Source organism: Perna viridis, chromosome 2, assembly GCF_037379345.1.
Source record: "Perna viridis isolate PV_CMFRI_1.1 ecotype Kerala chromosome 2, ASM3737934v1, whole genome shotgun sequence".
Lineage (NCBI taxonomy): Eukaryota > Metazoa > Mollusca > Bivalvia > Mytilida > Mytilidae > Perna > Perna viridis.
This window is the reverse complement of record NC_142446.1, coordinates 1698535-1718570: the sequence shown is the minus strand read 5'-3', so window position 1 is coordinate 1718570 and position 20036 is coordinate 1698535. Positions and strand designations below refer to the sequence as shown.

Below are 20036 nucleotides of genomic sequence, written 5' to 3'. Positions count from 1 at the left end.
TTTTTCCCTACATTTGAGCCTATTTTAACTCATTTTGATTAAAATTAGTTATTATGGGAGCGTAAGGCAGTGTAGCGTGATTTTAATCAGATTGCTTGAAACTAGTCACGTTTTGTACTTATATGTTATAGACGGTACCTGCATTGTGTAATCTGTAAACAAACAGTATACAAACTCAGCACTGTGTTTATGTGACCTCTTATTTTGGACAAATATCATGACTTGTTTCCTACATATTCAGCACATTGAATATGTTCTCATTTGTACATCACTTTAGTATAGTTTTAACTCCCACTGTGGTCTTTGAATTTACTTAGTGTTTATATACATATTGAAGATGCTTTTGTGCTGACAAATATTTGACTGTAATACAGGTCCAGACAGAAATTATGGATCTTCATTTTTCTGAGGTTCTAAGCCTCATCTGTAGATTCTATTGCTAGATTTAACCCCAACTATATTGTAAACGACAGCGCGATTTTTACTGCAAATAAACTAACTAATGCATGCAAACCGCTTTAAAAGGTCAAGTGTACAAATATATTTAATTTATATACCATTCCGTTTACCAGACACTTTTTGAAGTTTTATGTTATTTGTTTTAGATTTCTAGGTGACTTAAGTTGGATTATCAGTTTTTAACAGCGTTATTGTGCTTAGATTTGCTTTTTTCATGATTTTTTTTCAGTTTTCCCTTCTTTTGTTGGAAGTTGGCTGAGATTTTGTTTATATAATGCATTTGAATTAGATTCAATATGATTCTGATTTTCGGTTACGCCATATGTCGAGGCACCCAATGAATAAAAGATTTTGGCGTTCACAATTGACGTAAAATTTTAACGTGTTTCAGGAACTATTGGTCTTAGTTTGTCGCCGTGTACAATCCCAGGAGCAGGGGCAACATTTACTTTAGGAGATGATGAAATGGAGTTGGGACTTGGTGAGTTTTCAATTTATGTTTTTTACGTTGTCTTTGACATAATGATATATTTATTGAACTGTTGATTCTTTTATCTAACTATTGATACGCCATGTTAGATATTGTTTTGATACTAACATATGTAAGAGTAATCAAAGGAACCAATGTTATAGCGGTAATCAAAAGAATGTAATCCAGGGACAAAGACCAGACACGGAAAACAGACATACACAACAAAGAACATAAAGTAACTAAGATCATACATACAAAGTAACAAAAGCAAATGAGAAACTCGGACTTCACTAAAAACTCGGAGCATGGACCAGGTGCACCGGTAGGGTAAGTCTCCTCTGCTTTTCTAGAAACACCCACCGAGTTGCTCATAAAAGTCTAGTCCGAGGTAGACAAACGAGGAAAGGAAAACTATGACCCGTTCAATAAATCAGTTTTCATGGTGCAGATGTATACACCATAAGGATCCACTAGTTCATGATGACGACCATAAAACTTCTTTAGTGATGACTTCAATTTTTTATCAACGTAACCTTGTTCCAGATGCCTATTTGTTAGAGTTCTAGCGCGATACAAAAAGTCTGCGTAGTTTCGGCAAGTTCTGGCATAACGTATGAGTTGTGATATTAACACTCCATACGCAGTGCTGAAGGGATGTTGTCACAGATGAAAGGAAAGTTGACAATTCTGAATGAAGAGTTATCACGTTTGTCGTACAGTTTGGTCAATAGTTTTCCTTTACCATCGATTTCCAAGCGTAGGTCAAGATATGAGACTGACCTCAAAACTAAATAATGTTATTCTTAAGTATGAATGATCGAGTTCTCGACTCTAGAACCAAGCTTTATTTCTCATGTATTCACATGTTAGCTGGTCTTTCTTCTTTGACACCTATCAGGTTAATCATGAGTAAGCTGGTCTTTCATCTTTAGCACTTTCCCGGTTATTTATTGGTAAGCTGGTTTTTATTCTTTGACACTTTTCAGGTTTTCAAGAAGCAAGTATTTATTCTTTGACAATTTTTTCCGATTATTCATGGGTAGGCTGGAATTTCTTCTGTGGCACTTTTCAGGTTATTTACTGGTAAGCTGGTTTTTATTATTTTTCAGGTTATTCATGGGTAAGCTGGTCTTTCTTCTTTGACACTTTTCAGGATATTCACGGGAAAGCTGGTCTTTCTTTCTTGACATTTTATTTATGAGTTATTTATGAGTAAGCTGTTTTTTATTCTTTTGCACTTTTTAGGTTTTTTAAGGAGAAGTTAGTAGTTATTATGTGACATTTTTCAGGTATCCACGGAGAAGCTGGTGTAAGGAGAACTAAGGTAAATAAAACGTCATTTACTGCGAAACTGACGCTGCTGTTTATCAAAAACCATGCACACGCATTCCACAGCTTGATTTTTGGCGATTTATTTTGAATACAGGTAGCTATTTAAGGTTATTGTTCTTCCATACTCTGGTCAATATAAAGGACATGGCCTATTTGAAACCTGGCAGAAAGTATCGATTAATTACACAAGAATCACATGAACCTTTAATAGAAGAGATTAAACGTTTATGTCTACAGAGATAAAATTTATTTTATCATCTACTGGAAGTAGATATTTAATATTGATCCCTAAATCATATCCCACCTAAGTATGATAAAACGACAGTGCTCTTGTATCAATGCCATGGCTTTGCATTTTCAAAACGCATTTTGTTTGGAGTTTAAGTCTATACATAATTAAATAAAATGTTCTAAAAATGGAATGTTCCAAAAATGTCTCATCCCAGAATGGCTAATGAAAAAAATAGTTTTGTTCCTAAAATGTCTAAAAAAAGACAAATTAGTAATAAAAGAAACAAAATGTAATATTCATTTAAAACAATTTCTATTTCTATTTTTATTATTTTAGCCTAACACCATTACAATATGTTTGTTTTTATTAGGTTTTCAAGTTTGGTTTTTTTAATAATGAAATATGTCTGACAACATTGACAAAGGGGAAATTGGTGTGCAAGCAAATAATAAAGTGTTGAATTGAACTGAAGAAGAGAACACATGGGAAAAGTTTGTTGTAAAAACATAGTCTTTCACAATTAAACTAATAAATTCTATACAGTTAGATTATTGTTTGTGATTTCTGCAATTAATAGCTTTTAATTAATATTTCGGCGGCTCAAAAAAAATTATAACGGCATTTGTTTTATTCTGATTTTTTATTCCCTTTATGGAATATTGTCAATTTCGGATGTCTAAGCTCTTTACCACGTTTAGATCATGACTTAGTTGAAAGTAATTACTTCGCAGGTTTTTTTCTTTTGCAGTTAATATTGCTTAGTGCTTTAGTTTTATTTTTTGTGTGACGTCTTGTTTCCCTTATATATCTTCAGGTTTTCTGCGTAATCTTCTTTATTCGGTTCGCATTTACATTGTGTAAGGAGATCGTCTTTGATTCATGTGTTCACGTTTATGCCTTGTGTTGGGCTTTGACGTGTATTTGAATCATTCCATTGCTGACGCTTTGGTATTATTTACCGATATCTATTAGAGGTTCGAGCGAGAAAAGTGCGATGTCCCTTAAATGTCACCACAGCCAGTCAAACCAAATATTTTTTGTGTACTTTTATACTCCCCGCAAATGAAGTTTGGTTGTATATGGTTTCACTCTGTCTTTCTGTCCGTCTGTCCTAACTATTTTCTAAGCAGCTTGGAACATTGTTATGAAACTTTGTGGGATGTAATGTAACCACATAGATAGGTGCATATCGTCAGGAATTTATGTTTGGAGAAAAAAAATAGATGTGATGGATGTTGAACTTAGGCGTTTTTTTTAAAGCACAACCTGGTCTCATGCGTTGTCCATAACTCCTCCTTAATGACTTGCAGGATTGCTATGAAACTTAATGGGGTGTTAGATAACCATATGGAGATGTGCATACTGGTAGGAATTTATGTTTGAACAAAAATTGTGAAAATGACGGCTGTTAGAAAAAAATAGATATGATGGATGTTGAACTTAGTCGTTCTTTTTAGCAAAACCTGATCTCAGGCGTTGTCTGCAACTCCACCTTAAGAAATTGCAGGATTGTTACGACACTCAATGGAGAGTTAGATTACATCATATGGAGATGTGCATATAAGCCATATTCCGTTATTGTGTTGTCAAAAAAGTACTGATTGTTGTTTGGTGTTGGATGTCTTAAAAATGGCAGCAAATTGTGTTTGAATCGTATTTCCTCATTAGTCCCAAAATGTACAGGGTTCAACAAGCTGCGGGGTATTAGTTCCCGTTAGGGGCAATGTCTAGTTATTCATTTTATTGATAAAAACGTTTTTGCGAAAGTAGAAAGAGATTAATTATATATATTTTCGTCCAAAAAAAACTGCTACGGGGGCTATTACCTTCTTCGTATGTTTGAACTCAGTTGAAAATATTTTAAGTGTGTACATCGTCGTTATCAATTCCGAAAATCTCCTCGGGTGAATCCGCTAGACGCATAAGAATCTCTGAACTGAGACGTGTTTGTTTTTTTTTTCCGTTTCTGTAGCATTCGACTATCATCAGAATAGTACTACCGAAGAATGATCTGTGAAATAGCCATCGTTCAAAGATCAAATTTCAGTGTTTTGTAGGTGCATTTATACATTGCTACTAAGTCGAATGAACTCAGAAGTTACATCCAAATACTCTATTTAAAAAAAGTACGTTGCTTAATTCTACTCAAATATAGTTGCGTGTTCTTTAAACCATCGATTTATATTTTCAGTTAGTTTCAGCCAAAGAAGCTGTACAGATGATGATTGATCACATGACAGATCCAAGCAACAACTCCCGTCTAGATGTTAAACCAGGTACATCCCTGTAAAAGATAAAAGATCTAGATAAAACTCCGGGCAAGATGATAAATATCTCCTGTCTAAACATATGAAACTAGGTAAAAAAAGTTCTGTCTATTGAGCCACCAGGAAAATAACCCTAGGTTAACTTGTCCTGTCTATTTATACACCAGGTAATTAACCCTAGTCTAAAGATAAACTAGGTAAACCTGTCCCGTCTATTGATACACCAGGTAATAACCCCAGTCTAAATACAAAACTAGGTAAACATGTCTAGTCTTTTGTATAACAGGGTAAAAATTTTAGCCAGGAATGTGTTAACAATGTTGGTGTTTTTATATTATAGGTGATAAAATGGCATGTATGATAAATAATTTAGGAGGAACATCAGTGCTAGAGTTAAATATTGTAGCAAGAGAAGCTGTATTGTTGCTTGGTAAGTTACGTACAAATATAGGAATAAACAAATAAATTACCATTTGAATTTATGAGGCTAGGCTCAAGTACTGTAACAAGCCCAAACTTACTTTTAAGTAAGGCAAAACTTACCCGCATTAGGGTATTGGGCCTCTAGAGTCAAGCATAGTTTGATTTCTTGATTCACAACTTTTTTTGCTCACCTGGCCAAAGGCCATAATTTGGACTTACTTGGAAACCTAGTATTTTCTTCTTTTTCACAACTAAAGTATTTGTACTGATTTCCGATTTTATTCTTCATTCACTTTCTTCAGAAGAATGTATTGTAGAGATTGTATAGAATGTACAATATCATAATGTAAGCATGAAAATACATGAAGATAGTTATGATCAAGATCTAAGCTTCAAATAATCATGTGTACATGTAGTTGCAATAAACCTTCAATTTGAATTTGAAAATTTCAATGTCAGGAAATAATTTTATTACTTTGCATTCGAATACGATGTTCTCGTTTGACAGTGTGACGACGGAGTATTTGTGACAATCCATTATCCTATTGACCATACAACGAGTGGGCTCATAATTTTTTTTATCATCTTCATAAAGAACTGGATAACTGTTTGAATGAAAAGAAAAATAGAATTATTCGTCAAAGTGATCTGAAAATTGTCATTACACTCTTTATTTTTACAGTGGAACAATCACTAGAGAAAAAAATGTGAGCAAAGCTCACATGATGATACCTCGCTCCCCTCCCAATAAACCATGTAAGAAAACCCCCATGAATCATTCAGATGGAAAAACAAAATTGGAGGTGCACAATGGCATCATGTGATAAAGAATTTGTGAAACTTGTATTGAATTCCATTCAGCGGTGTCGGAGGAGTTGTTGATTAAAACTGGAGACGGACGGACGGACGAATATCATGATAACAATTTACCTCATGCTTTGCGTGTGGTATAAAAAAACTATGAGCACAGCTCACACGGTAGTCCTCCGCCTCTTTTTTTCACCAGAAACCATATAGCAACCACCAAAAATCATTCTGATTAAAAAACAAAATAAGAGTTGCACAATGGCATCGTGTGACAAAGAATATATGAAAAGTTCATCAGAGTCTATTCAACAGTTCGCGGATTAGAACCGGGAATGGAAGAACGGACGTACAACATAATCACTATATGCCCCCGCTTTAAGTAGTGAACATAGTTCTGATTTTCCTTATTCATTTGTTAGCCTTGTATTCCTCTCTGTATTATTTTAATTCAGAAGTTAAGTGTTTTCTATTTGGATAAAAGTGCCTGAATGGAAAAAAAATAGAAGTCTGGTGGTGCAAGCAGAGCGAGCATTATATCACGTATAGAGGCCGCTCTCGTTCTTGTAAATGTATGTAATGATTTTCAAGATATATTTAGCTAAAACACAAAGATTATCAGTTAAACAGCAGTAACACCAAATAAAAGTGGAGACTTTAGTAGGCATTATATACGGACCATTTTATCAATTACAAGTTTCTTTTTGTCTATTGTGGTTTTCGAGGTCAGTCACTTTGACGCAATTGATACTTCTTCGCAGAGTGGTCACATTTATTTTTATAGTTTTATTGACTTTACCCGTGTGTTATAAAATGACAATAACAGCCATGTTTTGTCATATTTCACGCTTAATGAGCATAATCGACACAATTTTTAAACTAGATTTCAAAAGGATGTTGTTCCCAGATTATGTTCATATCCACAAAATAGTTTCAGAGGACCATCTTAATTATAGAAAATAAGAGGCTCCCAGAAGCCCGAATCGCTTACCTGGTTTTTGTTTGTCCTCCAAGGGCAATAAATTCAACAAGGAATTGTCCAACAACTTTGACTGGAGAAGACTTTGGTAGGACTTATCATAAGGATCATTTCAGCAATTGAAAGTTTCTTTCTGACTATTATTGTTTTCAAGATCTTGGCTGAAAACTGTAGAAAAAAAAAAGATTTTTTTTTATCTTTCAAGGGCAATAAGTCTTACAAAGAGTCGCCAGACAACTTTGGCTCCTGAAGACTTTTGAAGGCCTTATAATAAGGATCATTTCAAAATTTGAAAGTTTGCCTAAACCTAACGGTTTTGAAGATATATGCGAAAAATTGCTGTCTGACCCTTATGTTCTATTTTTAGTAACGGCGACCATGTTTTTCGACGGATCAAAAATCCCCATATCAGTTCTATGTAGGGTACCCCAAGGAACATTCATACTAAGTTTGGTTCCAATTGATCAAGTAGTGTCAGAGGAGATGATTTTTGAAAGAAATAACATTAGAAAAAGCAAAAAAAAAACATCGAAAAAGGGCAATAACTCAAACATGGCTTAACAGATTAAAATGAAAATTTGACCACATATAGATCTCATCATGCTAAAAACTTTTACCTATGTCAGAGTCTGGCTAAACCTAACGATTTTGAAGATATATGCTAAAAACTACTGTCAGACCCCTATGTTCTGTTGTTAGTAACGGTGGCCATGTTTTTTGATGGAACAAAATTCTTCTTATCAGTTCTATGCAGGATACCCCAAGGAACATTCATATCAAGTTTGGTTCCAATTGATCAAGTAGTGTCAGAGGAGAAGAGTTTTGAAAAATTGTTAAGACGACGCCGACGACGGACACCAAATGATGGGAATAGCTGACCTGGCCTTCGGCCAGGTGAGCTAAAAAGTTAACCACGACAACAGTCGACGACGGACGCTATAAGTGATAGCAATACGTCACATATGGACCGAAAAGTGTGCTAAAAAATCATAGACCTAATTTAATCGCCTGAAAAAAAAACATATATTTACTTGTTAGCTCACCTGACCCGAAGGGCCATGTAATCTATTGTCATCACTATGCGTCCGTCGTCGTCGTTAACAATTTTTCAAAACTCTGCTCCTCTGAACTTACTTGAAGAATTATAGAACCGAACTAAGTATGGATGTTATTAGGGTATTCTGCAGAGAACTATGTGGAAATATTTTAACCCGTCGAAAACAGTACTGCTGTTACTAAAAAAGAACATAGGTGTCAGGCAGAGATATTTCGCATATATTTCCAAATCGTAAGGTAAAAGTATTTAGCGTGTTGAGATCTATCATTGGTCAAGTTTTCGTGTAAATCAGTGGAGCTAAGACGGAGTTGTTTTCCGTTTTCGACGTTTTTTGGCTATTTTTAATGTTATTTTCTCATCAAAAACAACTTGACAGAATTCAATGAAAATTGATATGATTTTTCCTTATGTATTAGCGGTACGCAAGGAAAAGCATGGCCGCTCTTTATAGCCTCTAGTTATATTTGCCGAATACTTGGTCACAAGAAATGACAACCTCAATGTACGTGATGCACACTTCCGTGGTTGTTTAGTGTGTACCGCGTGATCGAGGTTTTTTGAGTAAAAGAATTTAAAAAAAAACAAATTATATCCTATAATTGTTTTCTTTTGGTTTTAGAATCAAGGGGTGTTACGGTAGAAAGATTATTCTGTGGATCATTTACTACATCCCTGGAAATGGCTGGAGTATCTATAACCTTGTTACACTTAGATGACACATTAAGGAGGTGCTTAGGTATTTATAGTTTCAGAAATTAACTCCGCTTGATCATTGTTTTACCTCGGGCTGGCCAATTACTTGTATGTCGCATTATTTTACCCCAGTGACAGGCGCGTCTTAAATTTTCTGACTCAAACGTCCCATTGGTCGAGCAGTTCAATTTTCACCTATCGATTGCTATATTGTTTTGCTAACCATGGTATTAAAGAAGAGCAACTTTGCACTGGAAAGTTTATTAGCAGAGCTAAGGATACAAGAAGGACTCAATCTCACACGAATACCGTTATGGGTATATTCGAACATAAAGTACTTGAATCGCTGGTTGAAAACTCGCTTTCTTTTGGATAGATTCATTGATTGTATGTACAGGAGAACCGAGAGACTGCACGATTTCATCACCAATAGCCAATACTCCTCAACTGAGTTCATGTTCAAAACAACATCAAGCGACATATACTGTGGGAGTACTTTTATTCGTGGGTTGTAATTTTCGTGGTTTAGGGGAAAATGATCAGTTCGCAGATTATTAAATTCGTGGATTTGACAACAAACGAATGGAAAAAGCCTAGATCAACTGAGAAATATATAATTAGCTAATTAGCAGGATATGAATATATCAATTTTAAAACCAGATAAAATCTTGATGAATAGTATAATATAAAAGAAACATGTAAATGGACCTCCAGTTAATTGGTAGCTGTAGTAACTACCACATGATTGGGACCTAGTTAATTGGTAGCTGTAGTAACTACCACATGATTGGGACCTAGTTAATTGGTAGCTGTAGTAACTACCACATGATTGGGACCTTGTTAATTAGTAGCTGTAGTAACTACCACATGATTAAAGGTACATAGAACATTCGAGATATTATCAATTTAAGTTCGATTATAGTATTATTCGTCGTTTTTTGAAGTATTGGATTATGAAATAAGTTATTGAATATTATATTTGATTAAAATATGTTATTTTCATTTTCGTGAGTAGTTTAAGTACTTTATGATACAATTTTTTGAAAGGTTATATTAAAATGTTTTGTACATATTTTAGTAATAATCTTCTACGTTTTATTCTGAGAATACTTATTTTATTCCTGGTGGTTTATTTTGAATTAGATGCAGAGACCACTGCACCTGGTTGGCTTCATCCTTGTTTACCAGGTGACGAGAAGACAAGGAAGACCCCTCCAAAAATAAGTATAGATAGTTCTGAAGACATCAGTACCGAACCAAGTGTTGCCGATACTGTCAGTCCAAGTAAGATATAAGATTTATATAAAACATGTTTGAAAGAGTAACCAAGGGAATCAAGATTCTAGCGGAAGTCAAAAGAATGTAATCCTGGCACAAAGACCAGACGTGGAAAACAGACACACACAACAAAAAACATAAAATAACCAAAATAATACATACATAGTAACAAAAGTAAATGTACAACTCGAACTCCACTAAAAACTTGGAGCTTGGACCAGGTGCACCGGTAAGATAAGCATCCTCTGCTTTTCTAGAAACACACACCGAGTTGCTCATAAATAGCCAAGTCCAGTGTAGACGAAAGAGGAAAGGAAAACTATGACACGTTGAACAAATCAGTTTTCATGGTGCAGATGAGTACACCGTAACGATCCACGACTTCTTGATGACAACCATAAAACTTCATCTTGTAGCAACATGACCCTGTTCCAGAAGCGTAATTGCAAGAAGTCAAGCGATACATAAAGTCTGCGTACATACGGCAAGCTCTGGCATAACGTATGAGTTGTGATATGAAAACTCCATATGCACGTGCTAAAGGGATGTTGCCGCAGATGAAAGGAAATTTGACAAAACGGAATGAAAAGTCAACGCGTTGGTTGTATAGTTTGGTCTCTAAGTACATGTCAAAATATGAGGCTGACTTTACAGTGTCTGAAGTATCCTTTATCTCGAGTTTTTTTGGGGGGTAGATGCGATGTATAAAGTCCCCAAAAGTAGAATTGTTTAACGATAATACGCCATCTAAATAGCGGAAACTGGGATTAAAGGATCTAGCTAATCGATGTCCCTTCTTTTGGATCAGGTCAGCTGTAAATTCAGCCTCATAAGAGTGAAGGAATGGGTCAACAAGTAGAGGAGCACGGTTTGTTCCCATTGGAATGAATGCCGACCGTTTGTTGAAAAACGCATCCACCACACTGGACAATTATGTTATCGATAAAAAAAATTCCAGCATTTTGAAACATCTTCTTTGGTATATTTGGAAGATGATTCGGAATTGTTTGTTACAAAGAATGTGGAATCTCTATCAAGAACTACATATTTGTATCTAGATGTACCGTTTTATTTTTAGTAATATACGATGTATAATGTTTTTGAGTCGGGATTTTAACTGAGTATGGGGAATAGAATATTAAAGAGTTGAAATATCATATTAGGTTTTAATGCATGCTATTGTATTCTGATAATAATCTTTAATTGAGGGTTTCCAGAAGATCTTTCGAATTTTTCAGGATCCACATTGAATCAGTATCACTACGGGAGTAACAGGTGTCATGATAGGACTGGAGACCGTCTTTGACAGCTAAGTGTATAGAATTTAAAAAGAAAGAGGTTTGGTGTGTATATTAAAACTATGATTTTTTTCTTTCCCATTAACCCAACTACATGTACTAGTCAAATATTTATGATCGTAATATCGTTAATCTTACTATAATAAGATATTTGAGATGTGGTCCATTCTGTTTCTAGTTCTGATGGCACATTTTGATCTAGAATTTCACATAGAATTTATTGTCATAACAGGGTTTATTAGAAAATTTACAATATATCGATCAAGACAAACATTCATAAATACATATTTATACAATATATGGATCAAGACAAACATTCATAATTTATACAATATTTATTCCTTATTTGATATAGTAAGATCAAAGTTCTGTTGTAATTATGCTAAGACAACAAGAGGCCGTTTTCTGTCTGAATTTTTTACGTTTCAAAGGGCTATGAGCCAGATCAATTTACTTGCATTTTGATGGCTAATTATTTTATTTTAACCAAGTCCATACTGTTTTCTGCTCCCATGAGTAATTTAAATAAGTTTGAATCTTTTCTTAACCTCAGTATTTTTTTTCTTAACCCATTTAATTTGAGCTTATCCATAGTTGGTGTCTGCAGTTAGTAATTAAACCATTTCTGGTTCGCTTATCGTGGTTCTTCATTTGAAAATGTGATTAAAAGAATTAGATTGTCCATGTACAAATAAGGAGTGTCATACCGATTGTTGAGCATTGTGAAACCATGCAGACAATGTTGTACTGTGTCGCAAGAATTTCCCCAGAGACTTTTATATGGAGTTGCACAAAGCAATTTGTTTTTGGGTCAGAAAGATAATGTAAACCTGTGCTTGTTGTTAATGACAGCGAAATATGATCATGGTTTGGTTGGATGTGCATTCGTTGTTAATGACAGCGAAATATGATCATGTTTTAGTTGGGTGTGCATACGTTGTTAATGACAGCGAAAGATAAACATTGTTTGGTTGGATGTGCATACGTTGTTTATGACAGCGAAATATAATCATGGTTTTGTTTGGTGTGCATACGTTGTTTATGACAGCGAAATATGATCATAATTTTGTTTGGTGTGCATACATTGTTATTGACAGCGAAATATGATCATAATTTTGTTTGGTGTGCATACGTTGTTATTGACAGCAAAATATGATCATGGTTTTGTTGGATGTGCATACGTTGCCAAAAATCAATATCTGTTCAACTGTATTGCAGTTCATCCATGACATGAACATAACTTGCTAAATGAAGGCAAAATATGTAATGTCGACAAAATTTGCGAAAAACACGTGATTTTCTGACATGTACTTCTGTGCAGGAAATATTGGCCACACGCAACGCAACTTCAATATTTTAACGATAAAAGCCCGTTGTGCCAATACAAAGCTTGGCAAAATACTTAAGTAGCTGTCTTATAAGAATCATGCAGAATCTGAAAAAAAAATGTGATACATCCCCAAAAAGGCTACATATTTTTATTTTTGTAATTAAGTTGTTTTATGGGTTTTTATTATTTTTGTTTGTTTTTGTTTGTTTGTTGGGGTTTAACGCCCGAGCAGCAATATTTCAGCTATTTTCAGGCGATGAACATGAAGTGGATGATAAAATGAACATGAAATGTTGATGAAATGAAAAATGGGATGGGACAAAAGGATAATGGGGTCGACAAATTTTGATTGCCACTGGAAATGAGGAGAGTTGGGTAGGGTCGGGCAATTTAGCCTCCTGTGGCGGAGCCCTGTGGTTCCTTCTCTGGGAGAATACCACAGTAGGGTTCTTTAACGTGCGAGGAACGTGGCATCTTTCCCAACACGGTGCACCACTATGGTTTGTGGTCAGGTTTTCCGTATTATAGCCTGACAACCCCAGCATGTAACACGCCAGGGGTATCCCATTCCACCACCTGGAGCACACAACCCAGTTGCTCTGTGGGCAGAGCACCCTAGCCCCCGGCTAAGGTTCTGAGCACTATTTAGTCGCCTTTTACGACAAGCTTAGTGCTGCTGCAGGCCTATTCTTTTGACATCCGGACCTGCACGGGGCGTTTTATTATGAAATGTGTAATTATTCATTCAAATCTGCCTGCTCGTAGGAGATAATCAACATTGAAAATCCAATAGATTCTATTGTATTTGAGTGTCATTTACAGAGTTATCTCCCTAAATTTTGAAATCTACAGTGCATTCTATATAATTTTAATCTCCTAAGAACACGGGTTATATGAAAAACTGAATGTTAATTTCTGTTTACCATGCCAATTCAAACAAAATATAAAAAATGTAGGTTTTTTACCCATGGTTTACTTTTTGCATGATTCTTAGTTGGAGTGCTACTTAATTTGTCGAACAATGTGTCAAAAATTTCCGGATAAGATGGAATAACCACCATGATACCTCACAGTCTTGTACGGAATCATTGAAAATGTTTGGAAATGATAATTATGACATCCTTTTCGACACCCAAATGCCGTAACAGCTCGAAATATCTTGTTTGTCTACGTAAAGCCATATTTGTCACACAAAAGTACGAACTGATGTCTTTTTAGCTCACCTGGTAAAAGGCCATGTGAGCGATTGCCGTCATCTAGTGTCGGTCGTCGTCGTTGTCTGTCGTCGTCCGCCCGTCGTCGTCAACAATTTTTCTAAATTCTTCTCCTCTGACACTACTCAACCAATTGGAACCAAACTTGGAATGAATGTTCCCTGTGGTATCCTGCATAGAACTGATGTGGGGATTTTTGAACCGTCAAAAACATGGCTGCAGTTACTAAAATAGAACATAGTGGTCATACAGTAGTTGTTCGCATATATCAAAGTCTTCTGGTGTCAAAATTGTTTGACAACTCCTTGTTAAATTTATTGCTCTTGAAATACAAACTTTAACCAGGTTAGCGATTCAGGCTCCTTAGAGCCCCTTGTTATGGATACGTTTTTGTATAAATAACAGGATCGGAAACTGGTATTTAAGCGGCTGCACCTTTTTAATATCAAAGATTTAATGAAAATGCTTTCGGCATAGAATCACTTTGCTAACAAATGCTATTTTTGTACAGTGACAAGTAATATTTGTCGGCCTAATTAACCTCTGGGAGGCGATCTAATTTGAGTCCTGTCCTTGTTGAAAACTAAACGATGTTCATTGTTTTCGTTTTTCTTAGCATTCCCTCTGAAGGATAAACAGTGTCCCTTTTGTTGGCGTTTACTGTGAGTCCCTCCGAAGGCTAGACATTTTCACTCTTGTGGCTGTTTGCTGAGTCCTCCTGAAGGCTAGACGAACTTCATCTTTTTCCTGTTTACTGTACGTCGTTCTGAAGGCTAAACGGTGTCCATCTTCTTGCCTTTTACTGTGAATCTCTGTAATGGCTAATCGATGTTCATATTGTTTGCGTTTACGATGAGTCCTTCTGAATGCTAAACGGTGTCCTTATCGTTGGTGTTTACTATAAGTCCTTCTGAAAGCTAGACCATGCCAATCTTGTTGCTGTTAACTGTAAGTTCCTCTGAAGGCTTACCAGTGTCCATCCTGTTTCTTTTTAACTATGAGTCATTCTGAAGGCTAGACAGGGTCTCTGTTGTTGCTTGCTTTTTTTTTACTGTGAATCCAACCCTTTAAAGGATAAACGGTATTCATATTGTTGGCGTTTATGGGAATTTCTTCTTAATGCTAGACGGTGTCCATCTTGTTTATATTTACTGTGAGTCCCTTTGTGGGTTAATCGGTGTTAACCTTGTTGCTGTTTAGTGTAAGTTCCTATGAAAGCTAGACGGTGTCCTTGCCAGCACTCCACAGTTTAGTTTAGTTTCCCACTTTTGGCTAGGATGAAAAATGACATAAATGGAAACCGGTGGTTGCTATAGTGATTAAAAATGAAGAATCTATTGTTGATAAAACATTTTCTGAAAAAAGGGGGCTTTTAAAAGTATTTTGCAATGTTTTATATATTTTCAATGTTGAAAGGGCTTTTTTTCAATGACAATTTGACTTCACTGTGAAAGTGAAAGTAAGTCAATTATTCACCATGCTAAATTTAATAAGTGGATTACAAAGTGAAATAGCTCAAAATCTAACCGGCGATGCCCATATGAGGAAGGGGTTTTCGAAGGAAAAAGTTTGAACAGTTTCAGGGGATGAAATAAAAATTGCAGATATTTTGCGGGAAATATGATATTTTTAAACCTGATTTTATGAACTTTTTTGCAAATTTTCGCATATTTTTGCATGGTTTCTATGGTAACCCTATATGCTGTGGGTAATTTTTTTCCAGAAAATTTTTACTGCATCCTGAAGGCCTTGGCTAGAGCTATTTCTAAATATATAGATTTACAGATGCTTGACATTTTTTTAAAGTGATAAATGTTACAAAGCATCAGATTACAAGACCAAAATTAGGCAGTTCTACAATACTGTGGAGTGCTGGCCTTGCTGTTGCTGTTTACTGTAACTACATCTGAAGCCTAGACATTGTCCCTATCGCTTGATATTAGTGTGACTCCCCCCTATAGGCTAGTCAGTGTGAATCTTACTGCTGTGAACTGTGTGAACCTCTGAAGGGTAGACAGTGTTACTTTTGTTGTCGTTTATTGTGAGTCGTTCTGAAGGCTAGACAGTGTTACTTTTGTTGCTGTTTACTGTTAGTCCCTCTGGAGGATAGACTGTGTCCATTTTGTTGGAAGTTAAATGTGAGTCCTTCTTAAGGCTGAATGGTTTGCCCTTTAGTTGGTATCTACTGTGAGTCCCTCTGAAGCCTAAACGGTGTTCATCTTGTTGCTCTTTACTGTGAACCCCCTTCAATTATAAAAACCAGACGATTTTGTCTTGTTGCTGTTTACTGTGAATTTCTGTCCGTGTTAAAGGCGAGAAGGTGTCCTTATTGCCGCTGTTAATCGTGAGTCCCTTTAAAGTATAGACGATATCAATCTTGTTGGTGTTAATTGTGAGTCCCTCTGAAGTCTAGAGGATGTCATTCTTGTTGGTGTTAATTGTGAGTCCCTCTGAAGTCTAGACGATGTCAGTCTTGTTGGTGTTAATCGTGAGTCCCTCTGAAGTCAAGACGATGTCAGTCTTGTTGGTGTTAATCGTGAGTCCCTCTGAAGTCTAGAGGATGTCAGTCTTGTTTGTGTTAATCGTGAGTCCCTCTGAAGTCTAGACGATGTCAGTCTTGTTGGTGTTAATTGTGAGTCCCATTGAAGTCTAGACGATGTCAATCTTGTTGGTGTTAATTGTTAGTCCCTCTGAAGTCTGGAGGATGTCATTCTTGTTGGTGTTAATTGTGAGTCCCATTGAAGTCTAGACGATGTCAATTTTGTTGGTGTTAATCGTGTGTCCCTCAGAACTCTAGACGATGTCAATCTTGTTGGTGTTAATTGTGAGTCCCTCTGAAGTCTAGAGGATGTCATTCTTGTTGGTGTTAATTGTGAGTCCCATTGAAGTCTAGACGATGTCAATCTTGTTGGTGTTAATTGTGAGTCCCTCTGAAGTCTAGAGGATGTCAGTCTTGTTGTTGTTAATTGTGAGTCCCATTGAAGTCTAGACGATGTCAATTTTGTTGGTGTTAATCGTGTGTCCCTCTGAACTCTAGACGATGTCAGTCTTGTTGATGTTAATCGTGAGTCCTTCTGAAGTCAAGACGATGTCAGTCTTGTTGGTGTTAATCTTGAGTCCTTCTGAAGTCAAGACGATGTCAGTCTTGTTGGTGTTAATCGTGAGTCCCTCTGAAGTCTAGAGGATGTCAGTCTTGTTTGTGTTAATCGTGAGTCCCATTGAAGTCTAGACGATGTCAATTTTGTTGGTGTTAATCGTGAGTCCTTCTGAAGTGTAGAGAATGTCAATCTTGTTGGTGTTAATCATGAGTCCTTCTGAAGGCCAGACAATGCCCATTATGTTGTTGTTAGCTGTGTCCTTCTGAAGGCTAGATCTTGTTGATGTTTATTGTGAATCCATCTGAATGCCAGGCATGTCCATTATGTTGCTGTTTACTTTGAGCCCCTTCAATCATAAAAGCCATCTTTGTGTATTATCTCTTTCTCTTGTGGATGTTCGTGTATAGAGCGTTAGCATTTAAGACAGTATTATCTACAGTTCATTTTTTTTATATTCCGCAAAAGTTGAAATATTATCACCTTGTCGTTGTAATTGTCATTGTCGTCGTTAGTGTCGGTTTACGTTAACTGTTTTTACGACAACTTGAGTAAAACGTATCCGAGTCCCTTTTTAATTTTGAGACATTGCTCCTCTGAAAACCTCTTTTGAAAATGGGCTTAAAGTGGGTATGGCTGTATTCATGAGAATTGATAGTATAAGTTTATTGCTGATCCGTATATGATTCAGTTGTCAGTGTGTTCCTATAGAAATTATGTTTAAAGTTTTACATTAACGGGGGGGGGGAGGGGGGTACGAAATTAGGCCATGGCAAAAAAAAATAATTACATAGGACCGAGCATAAAAAGTATCGAAATTTTCCTTATGAATTTTCGGTTTTAAATTAAATGAACTATCACTGCCACGTAAAACGTGCCTTTACCAGCTCTAGTTTTAAGACAAAATAAGCAAATCTCAGCCGAACACGAAGCAGTTTCAATGACACTTCCTGAGCTTGACAAATGAACGTAATCTCATATAATGCACTCGTTCGTTTATCGTGCTTTTTGTGAGCGTTTAGACTGCGCTTAAGTATCGTGCGTGTGGGAAACCTAAACGTCTCAAGGAGTGTATAGACATGAAACTTTAAAGTTTTAACTTGTCGTTAAATTAATCATCTTTAGATTGGCAATCAACATCATGAAGTTCCATCTGTGCATTTCACAGCACAACTTCAAAGATCGCCAGTGACTAATATATGACAGCTACGGCGTTTCTTCATATTTTTTACAGGCTTGAAAATAAAGATATATAACTGTGTTAAGACAGCCGCGGAGAAATTGATTGCTTCGGAGCAAAAACTTAATAATCTAGACAAAGAAAGTGGTGATGGCGACTGTGGAAGTACTATGGCAAGGGGAGCACAAGGTGAGACAGTTATAGCTCTTACGCAGCACAATGTGAGACAGTTACAGATCTCACGCATGACAAGGTGAGACAGTTATAGATCTCACACATGACAAGGTAAGACATTTATATATCTCATGCAGGACAAGGTGGGACATCTGCGAGTTTAGGACAAATATAGGCTACTAGATGTCCTTTATCAAATTGCCTATAAGGTGATGCTACTATAGATGTCTATCAAGTTTAGTACATTGAAATTATTATAGATGTCCTGTAGATATTTAGAACAGAGAGTGGCTACCTTAGACGTCTTTCATCAGTTAAAGGCAAGCTGAGGCTAATATGAATTTCTTACCGCAAGTTTAGGGCAAACTGAGACAGTTATAAATGTCATTTAGCAAGTTAAGGACGAGGCAACGAAGTTAGTTTGGTAGATTTGCTTTTTGGTACAATTTGAGGCTGCTCTACCTTTCTTGTAACAAATTTGTTTACAGGTGAGACTACTGTGGATTCCCTGTAGCACGTTGGACGGTATAATGTGAGGTAACTTTATACAAAAATACCAATCAAATAAATAATGCCAATTTCGGATTTTCCATACGTTTTTAATGAGTATTTTAGCAAGTTGAGCACAAGAGTGGTTACTTTCGATGTCTTTCATTGGGTTTGGGGCATAGTGACATGAATCAAGTAAAGTAGTCGGGTCATTGTAGGTATCAAATAGCGAGCTAGTTTATAACAGATTTTTCTAGCATTAATTTTAAGACCAAATGAGGCTACTGTATATATCCTGTAACAGGTCTAGGTTAAGGTTTGGCACCTATAGATCACCTTAAGCAAGTTCAGAACATAGAAAGGCTACTACGGTATACTTAGTAAATGGCATATGGTAAGTTTGGCACACTTTGAGGCAAAAATAGCCTTTCTTTAGCAAGTTGTACACAAGGGCTTATATTAAGTACCAGTCCACATAAAATTCAACCACTGTCATGCAATGGTAAAATGATTCATGGTCAAGAAAAACCCACCAAACAAGTGATGCATTTTTAGTCAACATATGTTATACTTTCACATAACAATAATCTTTTTTTGCATTTAGATCTGCACTTTTTAGAAAATCATACATTTATCTCTCAATAAAATCAACCAAATCAAGCCAAATCAAGAACAATAACTCATGCAAAGTGCAAATTTTATGTACAATCTATATATTTTTTATCTCAAAAGCGTAACAACTAAATGAAAAACTAAGACTGATTATGTGAACAGTTGCTGTTTCTGAACAAGAATTAAAACTGAATTCCGTTGGTGTTTGACATGCATGAATCTTCTTCTGTCTGATTTTTAGAACGACTAGTACTTTAAAATGTGCTACAAGTTTATTTCAAGATGATGCAACTACATTTGTTATTTAGCAAGTTTAGTACAAATGACTTGGAAAGACTTTCACAGAAAACCACATTACTTTTGTCACGTATCGAATGTGTATTTGTTCAATTGGGTAACCCCTGGGATAATAGGTATTGTTACACGAAACTTTGAAACTACTATCATTTTTTTCCACAAAGAAATCGGACCAAAAATGTAATTGAAGATCAGAACGACATTAAACAAAATTTTGTATCAAAGCCGGTTGGTCTGCGGAATACCTGCTGTAAAATACACAAAGTCTAATTTCAAACATCTTATTTTTTAAACCAAAAAGTTCTATTTTCACTTAAGTCTTCTTGTATTTCTTGATATTTTTCCGTAAAG

At 35.8% G+C, this 20036-nt stretch overlaps 1 protein-coding gene across 5 annotated transcripts in view; it reads left to right on the top strand.

The window, feature by feature from the left end:
• The window catches only part of LOC148623260 (triokinase/FMN cyclase-like), a 31411-nt gene that overhangs the window by 5927 nt on the left and 5448 nt on the right, over positions 1-20036 (top strand). For all 5 annotated transcript variants that reach the window (XM_088564976.1, XM_088564977.1, XM_088564979.1 and 2 more), the window contains 7 exons: positions 851-940; positions 2221-2255; positions 4687-4771; positions 5103-5192; positions 8645-8761; positions 9862-10002; positions 18168-18302. In XM_088564976.1, the coding sequence (XP_088421102.1) occupies positions 851-940; positions 2221-2255; positions 4687-4771; positions 5103-5192; positions 8645-8761; positions 9862-10002; positions 18168-18302 (693 nt within the window). The remainder of the gene's footprint in view (positions 1-850; positions 941-2220; positions 2256-4686; positions 4772-5102; positions 5193-8644; positions 8762-9861; positions 10003-18167; positions 18303-20036) is intronic.